This window comes from Leopardus geoffroyi, chromosome C1 (assembly GCF_018350155.1).
Source record: "Leopardus geoffroyi isolate Oge1 chromosome C1, O.geoffroyi_Oge1_pat1.0, whole genome shotgun sequence".
Lineage (NCBI taxonomy): Eukaryota > Metazoa > Chordata > Mammalia > Carnivora > Felidae > Leopardus > Leopardus geoffroyi.
This window is the reverse complement of record NC_059328.1, coordinates 23,964,671-23,978,000: the sequence shown is the minus strand read 5'-3', so window position 1 is coordinate 23,978,000 and position 13,330 is coordinate 23,964,671. Positions and strand designations below refer to the sequence as shown.

Genomic DNA, 13,330 nt, shown 5'->3' with positions numbered 1-13,330 from the left:
CACCGCCTCTCTGAGGCGCTTTCCACCTCCTTTTCCTGATCGCCCTGTGCCCGCTCTCCACTCCCTGGGCAGCCCCCAGGCCCCAGCAAAGGGCTCTGAGTGCCTTTAGTTCCCAAGAGGCAGTCTGCCCCCAGCTGGGCCACCTCTGCCCTCCTTGAAGCCTGCTCCTTACAGGGTGATGCTGGGAACCCTGGAGATCCTGGAGTGCCAGGCACCACGGGGTGGCCGGGACTGTCGGGAGAACCTGGCGTGCGGGGCCCCGTGGGCCCGAAAGGAGAAAAGGTCAGTCGGGCAGGGGGGACTTTGTTGCCCGGACAAAAAGAAATGGGGCTGAGAGCTAATGAGGTGAAGGACTGCGGAGTCAGGCTGCGAGCCTCGCGGGGTACCGGAATCGCTGGGTGATGCCTCAGCTCTTCTGCAAGGCAGGGAGGGGAAGAGCAGGGAGGGTCGGGGCGTGTTTTGATTTCCCAGACCGAGGTGGGGGCAGTGGAGGGGCAGAGCTCTCAGAGGGGCGCAGGGACCCCCCTCTTTGCGGTGCCTCTTCCTGGCCCGCCTGTCAGCCCTGGCTCAAGGACTGCTGGCTGCGCCTCTCTCTGACCAGGGTGATGGCTGCACTGCCTGCCCCAGCCTGCAGGGGGCGGTGCCGAGCACGGCAGCACTGCCTGGGAAGCCGGGCCCCAAAGGAGAGCCGGGCCCAGAAGGTGTGGGCCGGCCTGGGAAACCGGTGAGTTCCGGCTACCTGCCCTCTGGTCTTTCCCTGCCTGAGCTTTGCCTTCTCTCCCCCCTGCACCCTTTTCCCTGTGGGACCCATGGGCCACCTGTATCTTTTAGGGCCAGCCCGGTCTACCTGGAGTTCAAGGGCCCCCAGGACTGAAGGGCACCCAGGTAGGTGTGTGTACGGGGAGCCTGGGCTGCAGGTATGTGTGGTGAGGGTTGGGCGGGGTGGGGCATGGGCCTGGAGTGGGGAAGATCAACCCCAGAGAAGGGAGAAGGTGGAGGTGCGGGGGTAAAGGAGAAGAGGCTAGGGAAGAGGCTATTGGGTGAGTGGGGAATCCCAAGCCAAGGTTTGTCCTTCTGTCTCTTCAGGGAGAGCCTGGACCTCCGGGAAGGGGAATCCAGGGGCCGCAGGTGAGTCTCTAGCCTTCCCTTGGCCTGCCTGCCCCCAGCCTCCCAACACTTCTATTAACCATCTGCCCACTCCTATCTGTCCCCAAAACTATGGGGCTCTGCCTGGCCTCCAGTGCTCAAGGGCACAGCTTTGGGAAGAAGAACTGGGCTGTAGCCCTGGCCTGTCATCACTCCTGCGGGGGACCTTGGCTTTGACCCCTGCCTCTCTGACCCTCACGGTCTTGCCGGGGAGCTCTCTTGAACTTGGGCTGGCAGATACCCCACCCCAGACCAGGTCTGCCAGTGGGGCAGGGCCTGTGGCCCAGTCTGTCTTTTCTAAATTGCAGGGGGAGCCTGGAGTCCAGGGTTTGCCTGGCATTCAGGTACGTCTGCTTTCGGCCTAGAGGAGTCTGGCGGGGGAAGGGGCCACTTCGGGCCAGGGGTTAAGGACCTGTGCTTCCTTCTGTCTGCAGGGGCTTCCGGGACCTCGGGGACCACCTGGCCCCACCGGAGAGAAAGGTGCCAAGGTGAGCCTCTGCTTCGTAGGGCGCTAGACCTGCGGTGCTTCTGAGTGCCCTGGCAGGGGGGACGGGGACATGGGAGTGAGTGATGCCCAACGGTGGGCCACCCAACACCTGGTCTGATGCGTCTCACCTGTCCGATTGACGCCGTTAGCCTCTGTGCTCTCTCTTCTGCAGGGGTCTCCGGGGCTGAAAGGAGCTGCCGGGCCGATGGGGCCCCCTGGTGCCAGTGTCTCTGGGCCTCCGGTAAGGGTCCTGTCTGTGCTCTGTGCTGGAGGCCCTGTTGGGGCCGGGCTGGTGCTGCTGGGAAGAGGGCACAGGGCTGACTGACCGGGCCCCCCAGCGTGGGGAAGGGGAGGAGAGAGGCCCAGCCTCCGAGAAGGAAAGCCACACTGTCTGGAGGGGAGGGCACCTGAATGACATCACTGATCACCACCATTTCTGGAGCAGTGACTGCGCTGAGGCCTTGTGCTGAGCTCTAAAGCAACAGAGATTCACTTAAACCTCACAACAGCCCTATAAGGGACTGGCTATCATTGTCCCCCGGAAGGCCAGAGAATGAGCAGGCAGAGTCAGGACTTGAACCCAGGTCTGTCTGACTCAAAGCCCATATGTTAACTCACCCACCCCACCTCAAAGCCTGGTCCTTGGGGGCTCATCTAAACGGGTGCTGCCCCATGGAGCTGTCCACAATGATAGAAATGTTCTATTCTGCTCTGCCCGAGAGGGTAGCCGGTAGCCACGTGGTTTTCAAGCCCTCGAAATGTGGCTAGTGTGACCGAGGAGTTACATTTTACATTTCATTTCATTTCAATTCATTTAAATTTTAAATAAGCACATGCGGCTATTGGCTACCATACTGGCCAGCACAGATCTGTCTAGACCAACCTCATTACCCTCAAAGACCTCTCTATTCCTGTCCCACCCACGATTCCCATGTTTTATTTATTTATTTTTTTAATGCTTATTTATTTCTGAGAGAGAGAGAGAGAGAGAGAGAGAGACAGAGTGTGAGCAGGGGAGGGGCAGAGAAAGAGGGAGACACAGAATTCGAGGCAGGATCCAGGCTCCAAGCTGTCAGCCCAGAGCCCGACGCGGGGCTCGAACTCACGAACCATGAGATCACGACCTGAGCCGAAGTCGGACGCTGAACTGACTGAGCCACCCAGGTGCCCCTCATTCCCATGTTTTAAAAGATGTGCCTATTGAACAAATTGCATAGATTAAGTAATAATAAATGCCTTTCCTTATTTTCATTCATCAAATACCTGTATAATAGTCAGCGTCTACTCCACATGAACCCACTAGAATTTTACGAGATGGTATAATTCTAGCCTAAATCAAAGCAGTGCTACCTTGCAGCCAGGCTGTGCCATGCCAGGTCGTGGGCAAGTGTGGAATTTCTCTTGGGTTTCTGGGAATGTTGAAAACAGCCCAGTGAAAGATATCTTTTCTGTGTTTATGGATCCCTAGAGAAATTCCAGTTCCGGTTTGGCAATATCACTGATGGGGTCCTCTTGAGGGTGCCCTGAAGCCCAGAGGGGCCAGGGACTCGCCCACATCCATGCAACCAGTCTGTGTCACCCAGACACAGGGTCCCTGGCTGTTCCAGGGAGCCCCTGGGTAAAGGCGGAGGTAAAAGTGAAGACAGTCCTGATTCTCGTGGAGTTGCGAGTCCCGTGTGTGAAGGTGGCATGTCCCACAGGAAGGCAGCCATCAGAATGCCCCTGAACAGCCAAGCAGACGTCTCCAGATCTTCTTCCCTCAGGCTGAACCCCAGCCGGGAGTCCCCCCCAGTCCCAGCCCCACACACCGTGCAAGTTGTGTGACCTTAGGCCAGTGACGGCCTTTCAGAGTCTTCAAATCCTTGGTGATAAACTAAGGGCAGAAATTCCCATCTCCTGCTAAGTCAGCTGAGATGACCTTTGTGATGGAACGTGTGGCGAGCACTAAAGGGGGAGAGAGAGGGCGCGAACAGGGACTTTGGGCCGCATATAGCTGGGTGCAGTGATTCTGGTGGGTCTATTACAAAGTTTCTTTAAACCTCAGTTTTCTCACCTGGAAAACAGAACGGTACCGTCCTGCAGGGATGGGAGTGGGGATCCCACTCTGTTCTCCGACAGGTGCTTGGCCCCGTGTCTGACCCCCCGAAGGTGCTCAGGAAATGCCAGTCTTTCTCCTTCTTTCTCTCCTTGTCTCCTACGCCAGAGTCCCCTCCTCTAGGACACAGGCACTGGGGTGCAGGCTTCTGCTTGTCCCATTGCCCTCCCCTGCCGGTGGGCCACATGGCTGGCTGCTGTCCTGGCTCGCCACTGACCATGGGCTCTCTCCCCTCAGGGCCCTGATGGGCAGCAAGGACTTCCAGGAGCCAGAGGGATTCCAGTGAGTACAGCGCCTCAGGGCGGCAGGAAGCCCCAGCAGGTCTCGCCTCCACACCCCTATCTACTCACCTCACTGTGTTTCTTCCCTGCAGGGTGACAAGGGACCTCAGGGAGAGAAGGTAAGTCCCCAGGCCCTGTGGCCAATACCGTGGAGAAATTAACAACCCCTATAGCCCCCCACCCCACCCCCGGGGGAATGTATGCATCCGGTGGTGGACTCGAAGACAGGAGCTGAGGAGTCATTTTGGTCTCCTTGCTACTATTCCAACAGGAATAACAGTAGCGCTTAGAACTTGAGGGCTGAGTGCTTTCCGGGGGGCAGGAACTCTGTATGCGTTCATCCATTCCATCCCCCTGATGGCCTATGCGTTTGGTGCTATGCTGCCCATTTTACAGATGAGGAGACTGAGGCTTGAGAGGTTGAACAGGGTGCCCAAGGGCACAGTCGTAAGAGGCAGATTCTGGATTTAAACCCTGTTCTCTCCATCTTAGAGCCCGTGCTGCCTCCCGGATGTTGGTTTCCAAAAGGTCCCCCATCCTTGCCCCCCTTTGACAAAGGCTCTTATCTTTTCAGGGCGAGCCAGGGGAGTGCTCCTGCCCTTCTCGAGGGGACCCCATCTTCTCTGGCATGCCGGTAAGTGGTGCTGAGAGCTCTCCCCCCGGCCGGCGGGGGGGAGAGGCCTGGCTTCCTGTGTTGGCTCAACATGCGAGGGCCCCGCAGGGCTTTGCGCCCCAGCCAGCTGCCTCCCCACGCAGCCCTGCGCTTGGTGTGAACGTTGCCTATAACCTCTCCCTTCTTTTGCGACCCCCACTCCCACCCAGGGTGCTCCGGGACTTTGGATGGGCAGCTCCTGGCAGCCGGGCCCGCAGGTGTGTGTCGCTTGTCTCCTCTGTGTCTCCACTTGTCCGCCAGCGCCCTGTGGCTTGCCCACCGTGATGCCGCTGCCCCCAGCCGTGGGGCAGAGCTTTCTTTTGGGTCTGATTGCTTCTCCTCTCCCTCAGGGTCCCCCGGGTGTTCCTGGACCCCCTGGACCCCCTGGAATGCCGGGGCTGCAGGTAAAGGGGGAGAAGAGAATGGGAGTTTGGGAGGCGCGGTGGCAGGGTGGCAGGGCTCGGGGTCTGTGTGGGCCCCTGAGTGGGGCCGCATCTCCGCCCGACACCGATGCGTGCCATCCTTACTCCTCTGTGTTCCTGCTCCTCAGTGCGGCATGGGGTGGGGGGCGAGACTCTGAGCCCTTAGCACGGGCTGTGGGCAGTCCCGGACCTTTCTTGAGCAGGGAATACCCTGCTCTGCGCTGGCCCAGACACCCTGTGGACACCCGGGCCAACCTCAGGCCTTGGTCAGCTGTCAGGAACCCAGGATCTGGGTCAAATAGTTCCATATACCGTGTGAAGCTCCCCTGTTTTGGAACAGTGTCCAACATTCATTCATGCAACAAATCTTTTTGCAGCTCTGCTGTTTTCCAGACGCTATTTCAGATGCTGGTGCTATAGCAGTGGGCAAAAATAAAAACCCCTCCCCTTTTAGAGTGTGCATTCTAGTAAGAGACACAGACAATAAGCAAGATAAAAATAAAAAACACAACATAGCATGTTAAAAGAGCGGTACGTGCTAAGGAGAAAGATAAAGCAGGGAGTGGGGTCAGAAAATGGGAGGAGGGCAAGGAAGATGTTGGAGAGGCGTGTTGGAAGGCATCCAGACTGAGCGGAAATGAGCGAGGGAGAGTGTTCCTGACAGCGGAGAGCAGCAGGTGCAAAGGCTCGGAGGCGGGACTGTGCCTGACAATCGCGTGGAGGCCAGAGACAGTGAGGGGAGAGCAGTGGGAGGGGAGATCCGTGTGGCACTGTGATGAGAGCGTGCATTCCAGAGCCAATGAACCTGACCTTGAAAGCCAGCCCTGCTCTGTGCTAGTTGTGGTGTGATGCTGGGCAAATTCCTTACCCTCTCTGTGTCTCAGTTCCTTCATCTGTTAAGTGGAGATAATTACCGCAAGTACCTCATGGGGCTTCTGTGAACGTGAAGCAAGTTAATGCACGCGAAATGTGTGGGACCATATGTCCTAGCACATAGTAAATGCTTAGAAGGCATTAGCCATCATTAGCACCATGACTTCTATTATTATTTTACGTCCGTAGTCTCGTTCGTTTGAGTCTTACATCAACTCCAACAGGCAGGTGGTGTTATCCCCAAGTCACAGCGAGGCAAACAGGTTCCAAGAGGTGAAATATCTTGTCTGAGGTCATCCAGCTAGGAACCGGCCGCGCTGGACAGGGCTTCCCAGGACAGAACATTTGCTTCCCCCTGCCGCTGCCCCGCAGGACGGTTCCCCAAGGGTTTGCACACCAGGTCACATTTCCTGAAGGTCCTAGGCTTCTGCAGGTCTGGCCCCCAGCTCCTGAGGAAGCAGAGCAGAATCCCATGGAAGCTTCTTACAAACGACTCCCCCTGCCCTGGAGATTTTATACATCCCCCGCTGCCACCCTGGGGTGAGAATCTGTTCTGGTGAGTCCCCATGGCTGATGGGAGTCTCTGCCGGGATCCAGTTTTCTCTGTCTCACCAAGAGCTCAGCACCAGAGCCAACTCTCAGTCCCCCACGGGCCAGCCACACATTTGCCAAGTGTCCCCGCATCCTGCCGCACCACCAGGAAACAGGAATCTGTCTGCAGGGGTCTTTTGCAGTTTGCTTGGGGAAGCATGAGAGTCATTTCAAAGTGACCCATTAACACGCTGATGGAGTGTGAACCCTGCCAAGCCACGCTGGGGGAACAAGGCAGAAAAGAGTGACTGCAGAGTCTGGTCCCAGGCACCGGAGTCCTCGTCTGGTGCCAGTGCCGTAGACCAAGCCAAGCTGCCACTAATAGGCACCTGCCCCGTGCCAGGCAAGGTGCAAGTCTTCCTGGCCGGGTTGGCCCTGCAGCCCTTTCAGGGAAGGGAGGCCCGGCAGCTCCTGTCTTCAGGCTCAGAAGCAGGCCCAGAGATAGACAGCATGTATTTGCCCAAGTAATGTAATCCCACGTAATCCCCATCCGTTTCCCAGCGGGGGAAACTGAGGCAGGGAGGTCAAGCAATGTGCCCGAGGCCATACAGTTAGTAGCTAGTGAGTGCGTAGCTTCTGGCTTCTAACAGTAAGACAACAGGTGGGACATTTGGTTCCAGGAGGGCAAGGAAAGAAAATCACCAAGTATCCGGCTTGAAGTAACACACGGGCAGTGGGGAGGGGAGCAGGGGTGAATGATTTAGGTGCATAATGATCACGAATGCGTTCGAGGTGTTTTCCCCGCGCCAGGCCCTGTCCTAAGCACATGACCCTGGTAACTCACTCAGGACGCAGAACGAGTGGCACAGGGGTTGCCGGAGGTAGGCCGACCCCAGTCTGCCTCGGGCCTCGCTAGAGCCTGGGCTGAAATAGGGCGGGCTCGCCGGGGAAGGCGGTGCATTCTGTCACCGGAAGCCGGGACTTGAAGGCAGGCCAGCTCTCAGGACGGGCCAAGGAAATCCCGGTGTGGGGAGAGCAGGGCGAGCAGCAGTGCGTTCACTCGACACGTATTTAATGCATGCCTCCTCTGTGCCGGGCACTGGGGATTGAAAAGGGAACATTCTCCTGGCCTCCACGGGGTATTTAATATGCAAATGTGCACCGCGAGCCTGCAGGGGCGACAGGCAGTCTGGGCGGCAAACCTCTCGTGTGAGCTCCTTTATGCCTCACCAGAAACTGTCCCTGTGTCACAGATAAGGAAACTGAGGCACAGAGATTTCTTTTTTCCAAGTAGCCCTCCAGAAATTACCCAGGTAGTTGGGGTTCACACCAACTGGCTCCCGAGCCTCCACCTGGCTGTGTTCCAGGGAATGTCTTTTGAGGAAGGTGCTGGAATCACGCTTAAGGGAGGGGTTGAGGCCAGTGGTCCTGACTCTGAGCCTCACCTCTGCATTTTGCTCGTCTTGTGGCCTTTGGCAAGTGACTTGCCCTCTCTGAATTCGTTGCTCTGGTTTCAAGTTGGAGGTGATAGCACCTAGCTGGCCAGGAAGACCGTGATTAAGGAGAATACAGAGGACACGTGTGCAAGAAAGAAACGCCGTTCCTCACTGTGCAGAAGCCCCTTTGCCTGATTTCTGATGCCCCTCTAACATGTAGGAAAAACTCCCATCGGACTGGTTTGGGGGGTCACCCTTCTGGGCCTCCTCGGCTCTCCCTGCAAACAGTCTGGAGGTTTTGAGCTAAGAATGGGTGCCAGCCTTATGCCAGCCAGGCCCCCGGTTCTGCGGGAAGAGAAGAGGCAGTGGGGGTGGTGGGCACGAAGCAGGATGGCCTTCGGGCTCAAAAGAAGAGCCCGCTCGCTCACTCGCTCACTCGTGTCTCTTCTTGGCTGCAGGGAGTGCCTGGAAACACCGGTTTGCCCGGACAGCCTGGGCTAACGGCCGAACTGGTAGGTCCCAGCCAGGCATCACTGGGCAGCCCCCTCCCTGCCCTTCCCTGCCCCTCCCGGGGCTGACTTGTCATGCCAGCTCCCTTAGATGCAGGGGGACCCTCTTCTCTCCCTTGTGCAAGGCAGGGAGAAGCCGGGGTGGCACGGGGCTTCCCAAGGTTCTACCTGATCCCATAAGTCTCCATCCCCCTTCCCCTCACCGGCCTGAGCCCTGGAGCCCTCCTGTCTCCTCTCTTGCAGGGATCCTTACCAATTGAACAGCACCTCCTTAAGGTAAGAGGGTAGGCGGGGAGGGGTAGGAATTGGCAGGGAAGTCTCCTGAGGGGATTATCGTAGGAAGTCTCAGCACAGCACAGGGGAGCTACAGACGGAGCTGTTTGTGGGGAATGTGCATTCCAAGCACCCGTCTCCGAGGGCCTAGCACGGCGCCTGGCTGCTGCCAGACCCTCCATTTCACCTGCTGGATGAGTGTGTGAAGGAATCCCGCGAAGGTACCCACGTGATGGATGTTGTGGGTAGTTCCTGCCGCAAAGCCTGCCCACAGGAGCCACCAGTGAGGCCCTGTGCCACCCTGGTCATACCGGGGCAGTGTCCAGCAGCTTCTAGAGCACAGCAGGAGGGTGCAAGTGCAGTTATAAGGGTCATCAGGCAGCGAGCTGCAAAGGTCGCATATGTTTGGACGGGACTGGGTTGAGGGCCCGGAAGAAGGCTTCAGCTGTCCTCTGGTCAATGCAGAAAGAATTCAGAGAGGTGATGGGATTTCAGGAACAATTCCAGTGGCACAAGAGAGGGGACTTGGGGTCCTGGCAGGGCTGGCCTGTGCCAGGCCATCAAGATCTCACTGGGGGCTCTGGCCTGGCCTCCCAAGCTGGGCTGGGCCGAGGGTGACGCGGGCCTCCCTCGCTCAGTCACCTTTGGAGATGAGGGCTGGTCTCTTTTCTCCTCCAGCCCAGCAACTTCTGGGGCCCCTCCCTTCTAGCACTGACTACCCAGTGCCCTGGACCTCCCACTTCCCCCCGTGGGTCCTGGTCAGACCACAGCATGAGGACTGCCTGGCCGGCCCTTGCTCTGGACAGCAGATGTCTCCAGAAGCAGCTTGCAGTTAACCTCCTGACAGGTTAACTCAGGTTAACCTCCTGACAGCAGCTATAGGTTGATCACAGGGGAGTGTGGCACCGAAACCCCAGTTCTTCTCCCTTAGGCTCCTGGCAAGCCCAGGGTTCCCCCACGTCCTGCCCCCGGGCAAGTGATTGCACGACTCTGTGTAACATGTCACCTGACGGCTTCTTAGTCAACGTGCTCTGTGGAGGACCCCAAACCGGAACCGCGTGTGGTCTGGAGAAGGGCTCAGATGCCACCCCGGAGGAAACCCGGGCCCGTGGACAGAGTGCCAGCTCTGGCCTCAGCACAGCAGCGCCCAGTACAGTCTCCCACTTACCTGAGACAGGTCACACTGTCTCTTTGAGCATCGGCTTTCTCATCTCCGGAATGCTTATAAGATTACCTGCCTCATTGCACTGTCAGGGTCGAATGTGATAATGTGCACAGGCCTATTCCGATGGCTGGCATCACGGGCGCTGAGTCAGTGACAACCATCATCCCCGGGCTTTGCAGCGAACAGTGAAGGTGGAGCGGGGGGCTCCTGACGACGGGTCCAGGGACACCCCCCCCCCCCAGGGGTGGGCGAACTGGGGAGCCCGTGCCAGTCGGGATCTGCTGGGGCAGGAGGGCAGACCCCATCCCGCGGGGCGTCTGCAGAGGGCCTGGCTCCTGCAACCGCTCCTTTGCTCCCTTGGGCGGAGAGGCTGGTGTTCGGGGCCGGCCTTTTCAGCCTGAATCCTCACGGCGTGTCCTCACAGTGGGTGCAGGTTGCAGGAACAGCCGGGACAGATGGTCCCTCTGCGGGCCCCTCCGCCTCCTCCCACACGCCTGTCTGGAAAGTGGCTTTGGCTTGGCCCCACAGAGCTGCTTCCTGGAGAAAACTCAAAGCCAGTGTTGGGATTGGGTCCCCCGAGGATGGAACAGAGCCGCCACAGGGATGTGGCTGGGGAAAGAGAGAGTGTGGGCGGGGGGTGGGGGGGGGGAGGAAGACTGCCCGGCAGGGCGCCTTGGCTGAGTTCAGGGTGGGGTTCCCCCGTTCGGCCCGCCCTGGCCTTCTGGGACCCACGCCCCACTGCCCTCTCCTCTCTCTTGTCAGAGCCTCTGCGGGGACTGTGTCCAGGGGCGGACGGCCCACCCGGTGGCGCTCCTGGAAAAAGGAGAGAAGGGAGACCAGGGCATTCCCGGCGTGCCAGGCCTGGACAGCTGTGCCCGGGTAGGAGGCTGGGTTCAGGGGCGGCCTGGTGAGGGGAGAGCGCCCGGCCACCTCACCTGACGGAGGGTTTCCTGTTGTCCTCAGTGCTTCACGGAGCGGGAGCGCCCCAGAGCCGAGGAGGCCCGGGTGAGTGCACCCGTGCCCGCTTCCTGCCCGTGCCCCGGGCCCCACAGGGAGGGTCCTGGCCCCTCAGCTCACCGTCCCCGTCCCACTCCAGGGAGACAACGGCGAGGGGGATCCTGGCTGTGCTGGAAGTCCTGGCCTGCCCGGTCCTCCAGGACTGCCCGGCCAGAGAGGAGAAGAGGTAGGACCAGGCCCTCATCTGGGCAGGGCCCCAAGGGGGCTGGCATCTCCATGTAAGCGGCCCTCAGTTCCTAAGGGCAGTTTCATTCCTGCCAGATGTCCTCCTGGGCCCTCCGGTGGCTCCTTCAGGGGTCTCCGAGCGTCAGGTCATCCGGTGCCTCTTGTGGCTCTGAGCCCCTGGCCCTGGTGGCACGCTGGCTGCTCTTGGCCCGTAGGACACCCTTCCGCCCCTGCCAGCCGCTTCCTCTGCCCGCAGCTCTTCTCCAGGGTTCGTCCCTTCCCCCCGACCCCCTCTGCTCAACTATCACTTTCGCAGGGAGACCTTCCCTGACCACCCTCTCAAAAAGCTGACCGTGCCCCACACCGTCCCTAGAAACCCTAGTCCCCTTCATGCAGTGCACGTGTCACCCTCGGAATACCGTGTATTTCATTCGTTTAGGAACAGTCCACACGTATCCACTGAGCACGAGTCAGCCCCTGTTCTATTTGTTCTTGCCTACCTCTCCCCTAGAGTTGTCAGTGCCACAAGGCAGGGATTTTTATTGCTGTGTCCCCAGCACCTGGACTAGTGCCTGGGACATAATAGCTGCTCAGTAAGTGTGTGTTGGATGATTGAATGAACTGAACGAAAGGTTTAACGTCAGCTGAATGGCCCCGCTTTGAAATCTACCAGCCTCTGTTGACTCTGGCCGTGGTGAGCTGGGAGGAAGGCTGCAGAGACCCTGGGGCTCTGTGGTGGGGCCCGGGCCTCTCCGTCCATTTCCCTTGGCTTCCTTTGCAGGGTCCGCCTGGCATGAGGGGCTCCCCGGGTCCTCCAGGCCCTATTGTAAGTATCCGTGGTTTCCTGGCCCACTTGAGAAGCTCTCAAAGGGGTCACAACGCCCAGACACCACTCTACTGCCTTGTATCCGGGAAACTGGGCAGGGCAGAAAGAGGGGGATTCTGCTGCCCACTCCTTTCCCTCATCAGAGCATCTGTGGGGACTGTGGCCCCCCCACCATCGAGTCCCCTGGAACTGGCCTGCTCCGTCCCACTTTGCCTGTGGTCCTGCTTAGGGGAGGCCCTCAAGGGCACACTCATGTCTCCCTGTCCCCGTCCCCGCAGTGTCCTGCACCACGGACCCAGGCTGCCCTGGCAGGAAGGCCTAGGCTTCTGGCTCATGGTCTCGGCTGCCAGGAAAGTATATGGCAACCTGGCCAGATCTCTTCATGCCTCCGTGACACCAGTCACTACAGGGGCCAGCATCGCTGCATTGCTCTGTGAGGCCATCTCTAGGACAGGTCTACGAAGGCCAGACCAGGGATGTCTGGTGTCGCTATGGCAGGAAAGTAGAAGTGACCAGGAAAAGTCTGGAAGAACCGAAAATGCTTTCTTTGGAGAACAAGTGGCTGGTGGGAGCCACCTTAGAACCAGGGAGCCACCCGGCCGGGGGCCTATGGAGGTCAGGTGGCAGGCATGATGGGCTTGCTCTCCAGCAAGGGTGTCCAGCTAGATTCGGGGGGACTCTGGGGGCTGTTTCTCATCTCTGCCGACGGCGGAGCCATTCTTCCTGGAGCCGAGGGGAGGAGCGGCTGCCTTCACTGAGTCTCTCTTCCAGCTGCCTTGGAAATATTCCTGTGACCTCCTCTCCCCATGACCCCCTGCCCCCGACTATGTCCAGGGTTACTGTGCTTGTGAGTTGTGACCTGCCTGTTTCTCCCACCAGGGCCCCCCAGGTTTTCCTGGTGCTGTTGGCTCCCCCGGATTGCCTGTAAGAACCTAGCACTGCTCGACCTCCCCTTCCCCCGCCAGCCAGGTCTCTGTGGCTTTTGCTTGTGTCCCTTCCTGTTGAGGCCTTGCCCCTCCTCCATGTTTGTCTCCGTCCCCTGCAGGCACGTAACGACACAGGTTCCCCATCCCCCCCCCCCCCCCCCAGGTCCCAGCGGCTTGGACATCCTCCCAAGTCTCTGACTCCTTTCCCTCTTCCCTTCTCCCCCTGCTCCTGCTTTCTTTCATCTTCTCTCTTCCACCTGCCTCCCCTGCAGTCTCCGTTTTCTCTCCCCTAGTCCCACGTCACTGCCCCCCCACCCCCCACCCCCAGGCCTGCTTTACCTTCTTATTTGAAGCCGGTGCCTCCAGGGGCCTCTTTACGCCTCCCTTCCCACTTCTGCCTCCTGCTTCTCCCACCTTTGCTGTTGGCTGAAGATTTGCTGGAAGTAGTTCTTGGGGCCCTGCCAGGCGCCTGGCACAGAGCCCGGCAGAGATGCCAAAGCTTTAGGGCTTCACATCGCAGGCTGGC

General features: G+C 59.0%; 1 protein-coding gene across 7 annotated transcripts in view; it reads left to right on the top strand.

The window, feature by feature from the left end:
* COL16A1 (collagen type XVI alpha 1 chain) overlaps nucleotides 1-13,330 on the top strand; it is a 49,749-nt gene that overhangs the window by 18,608 nt on the left and 17,811 nt on the right. For 3 of the 7 annotated variants that reach the window (XM_045476473.1, XM_045476467.1, XM_045476474.1), the window contains 19 exons: nucleotides 175-282; nucleotides 602-724; nucleotides 832-885; nucleotides 1,087-1,128; nucleotides 1,455-1,490; nucleotides 1,581-1,634; nucleotides 1,806-1,874; nucleotides 3,966-4,010; nucleotides 4,102-4,128; nucleotides 4,584-4,643; nucleotides 4,832-4,879; nucleotides 5,012-5,065; nucleotides 8,382-8,435; nucleotides 8,676-8,708; nucleotides 10,633-10,749; nucleotides 10,834-10,875; nucleotides 10,967-11,053; nucleotides 11,834-11,878; nucleotides 12,758-12,802. In XM_045476473.1, the coding sequence (XP_045332429.1) occupies nucleotides 175-282; nucleotides 602-724; nucleotides 832-885; nucleotides 1,087-1,128; nucleotides 1,455-1,490; nucleotides 1,581-1,634; nucleotides 1,806-1,874; nucleotides 3,966-4,010; nucleotides 4,102-4,128; nucleotides 4,584-4,643; nucleotides 4,832-4,879; nucleotides 5,012-5,065; nucleotides 8,382-8,435; nucleotides 8,676-8,708; nucleotides 10,633-10,749; nucleotides 10,834-10,875; nucleotides 10,967-11,053; nucleotides 11,834-11,878; nucleotides 12,758-12,802 (1,143 nt within the window). The remainder of the gene's footprint in view (nucleotides 1-174; nucleotides 283-601; nucleotides 725-831; nucleotides 886-1,086; nucleotides 1,129-1,454; nucleotides 1,491-1,580; nucleotides 1,635-1,805; nucleotides 1,875-3,965; nucleotides 4,011-4,101; nucleotides 4,129-4,583; nucleotides 4,644-4,831; nucleotides 4,880-5,011; nucleotides 5,066-8,381; nucleotides 8,436-8,675; nucleotides 8,709-10,632; nucleotides 10,750-10,833; nucleotides 10,876-10,966; nucleotides 11,054-11,833; nucleotides 11,879-12,757; nucleotides 12,803-13,330) is intronic. The other 4 variants (XM_045476471.1, XM_045476470.1, XM_045476469.1 and 1 more) reach the window with 3 other exon arrangements.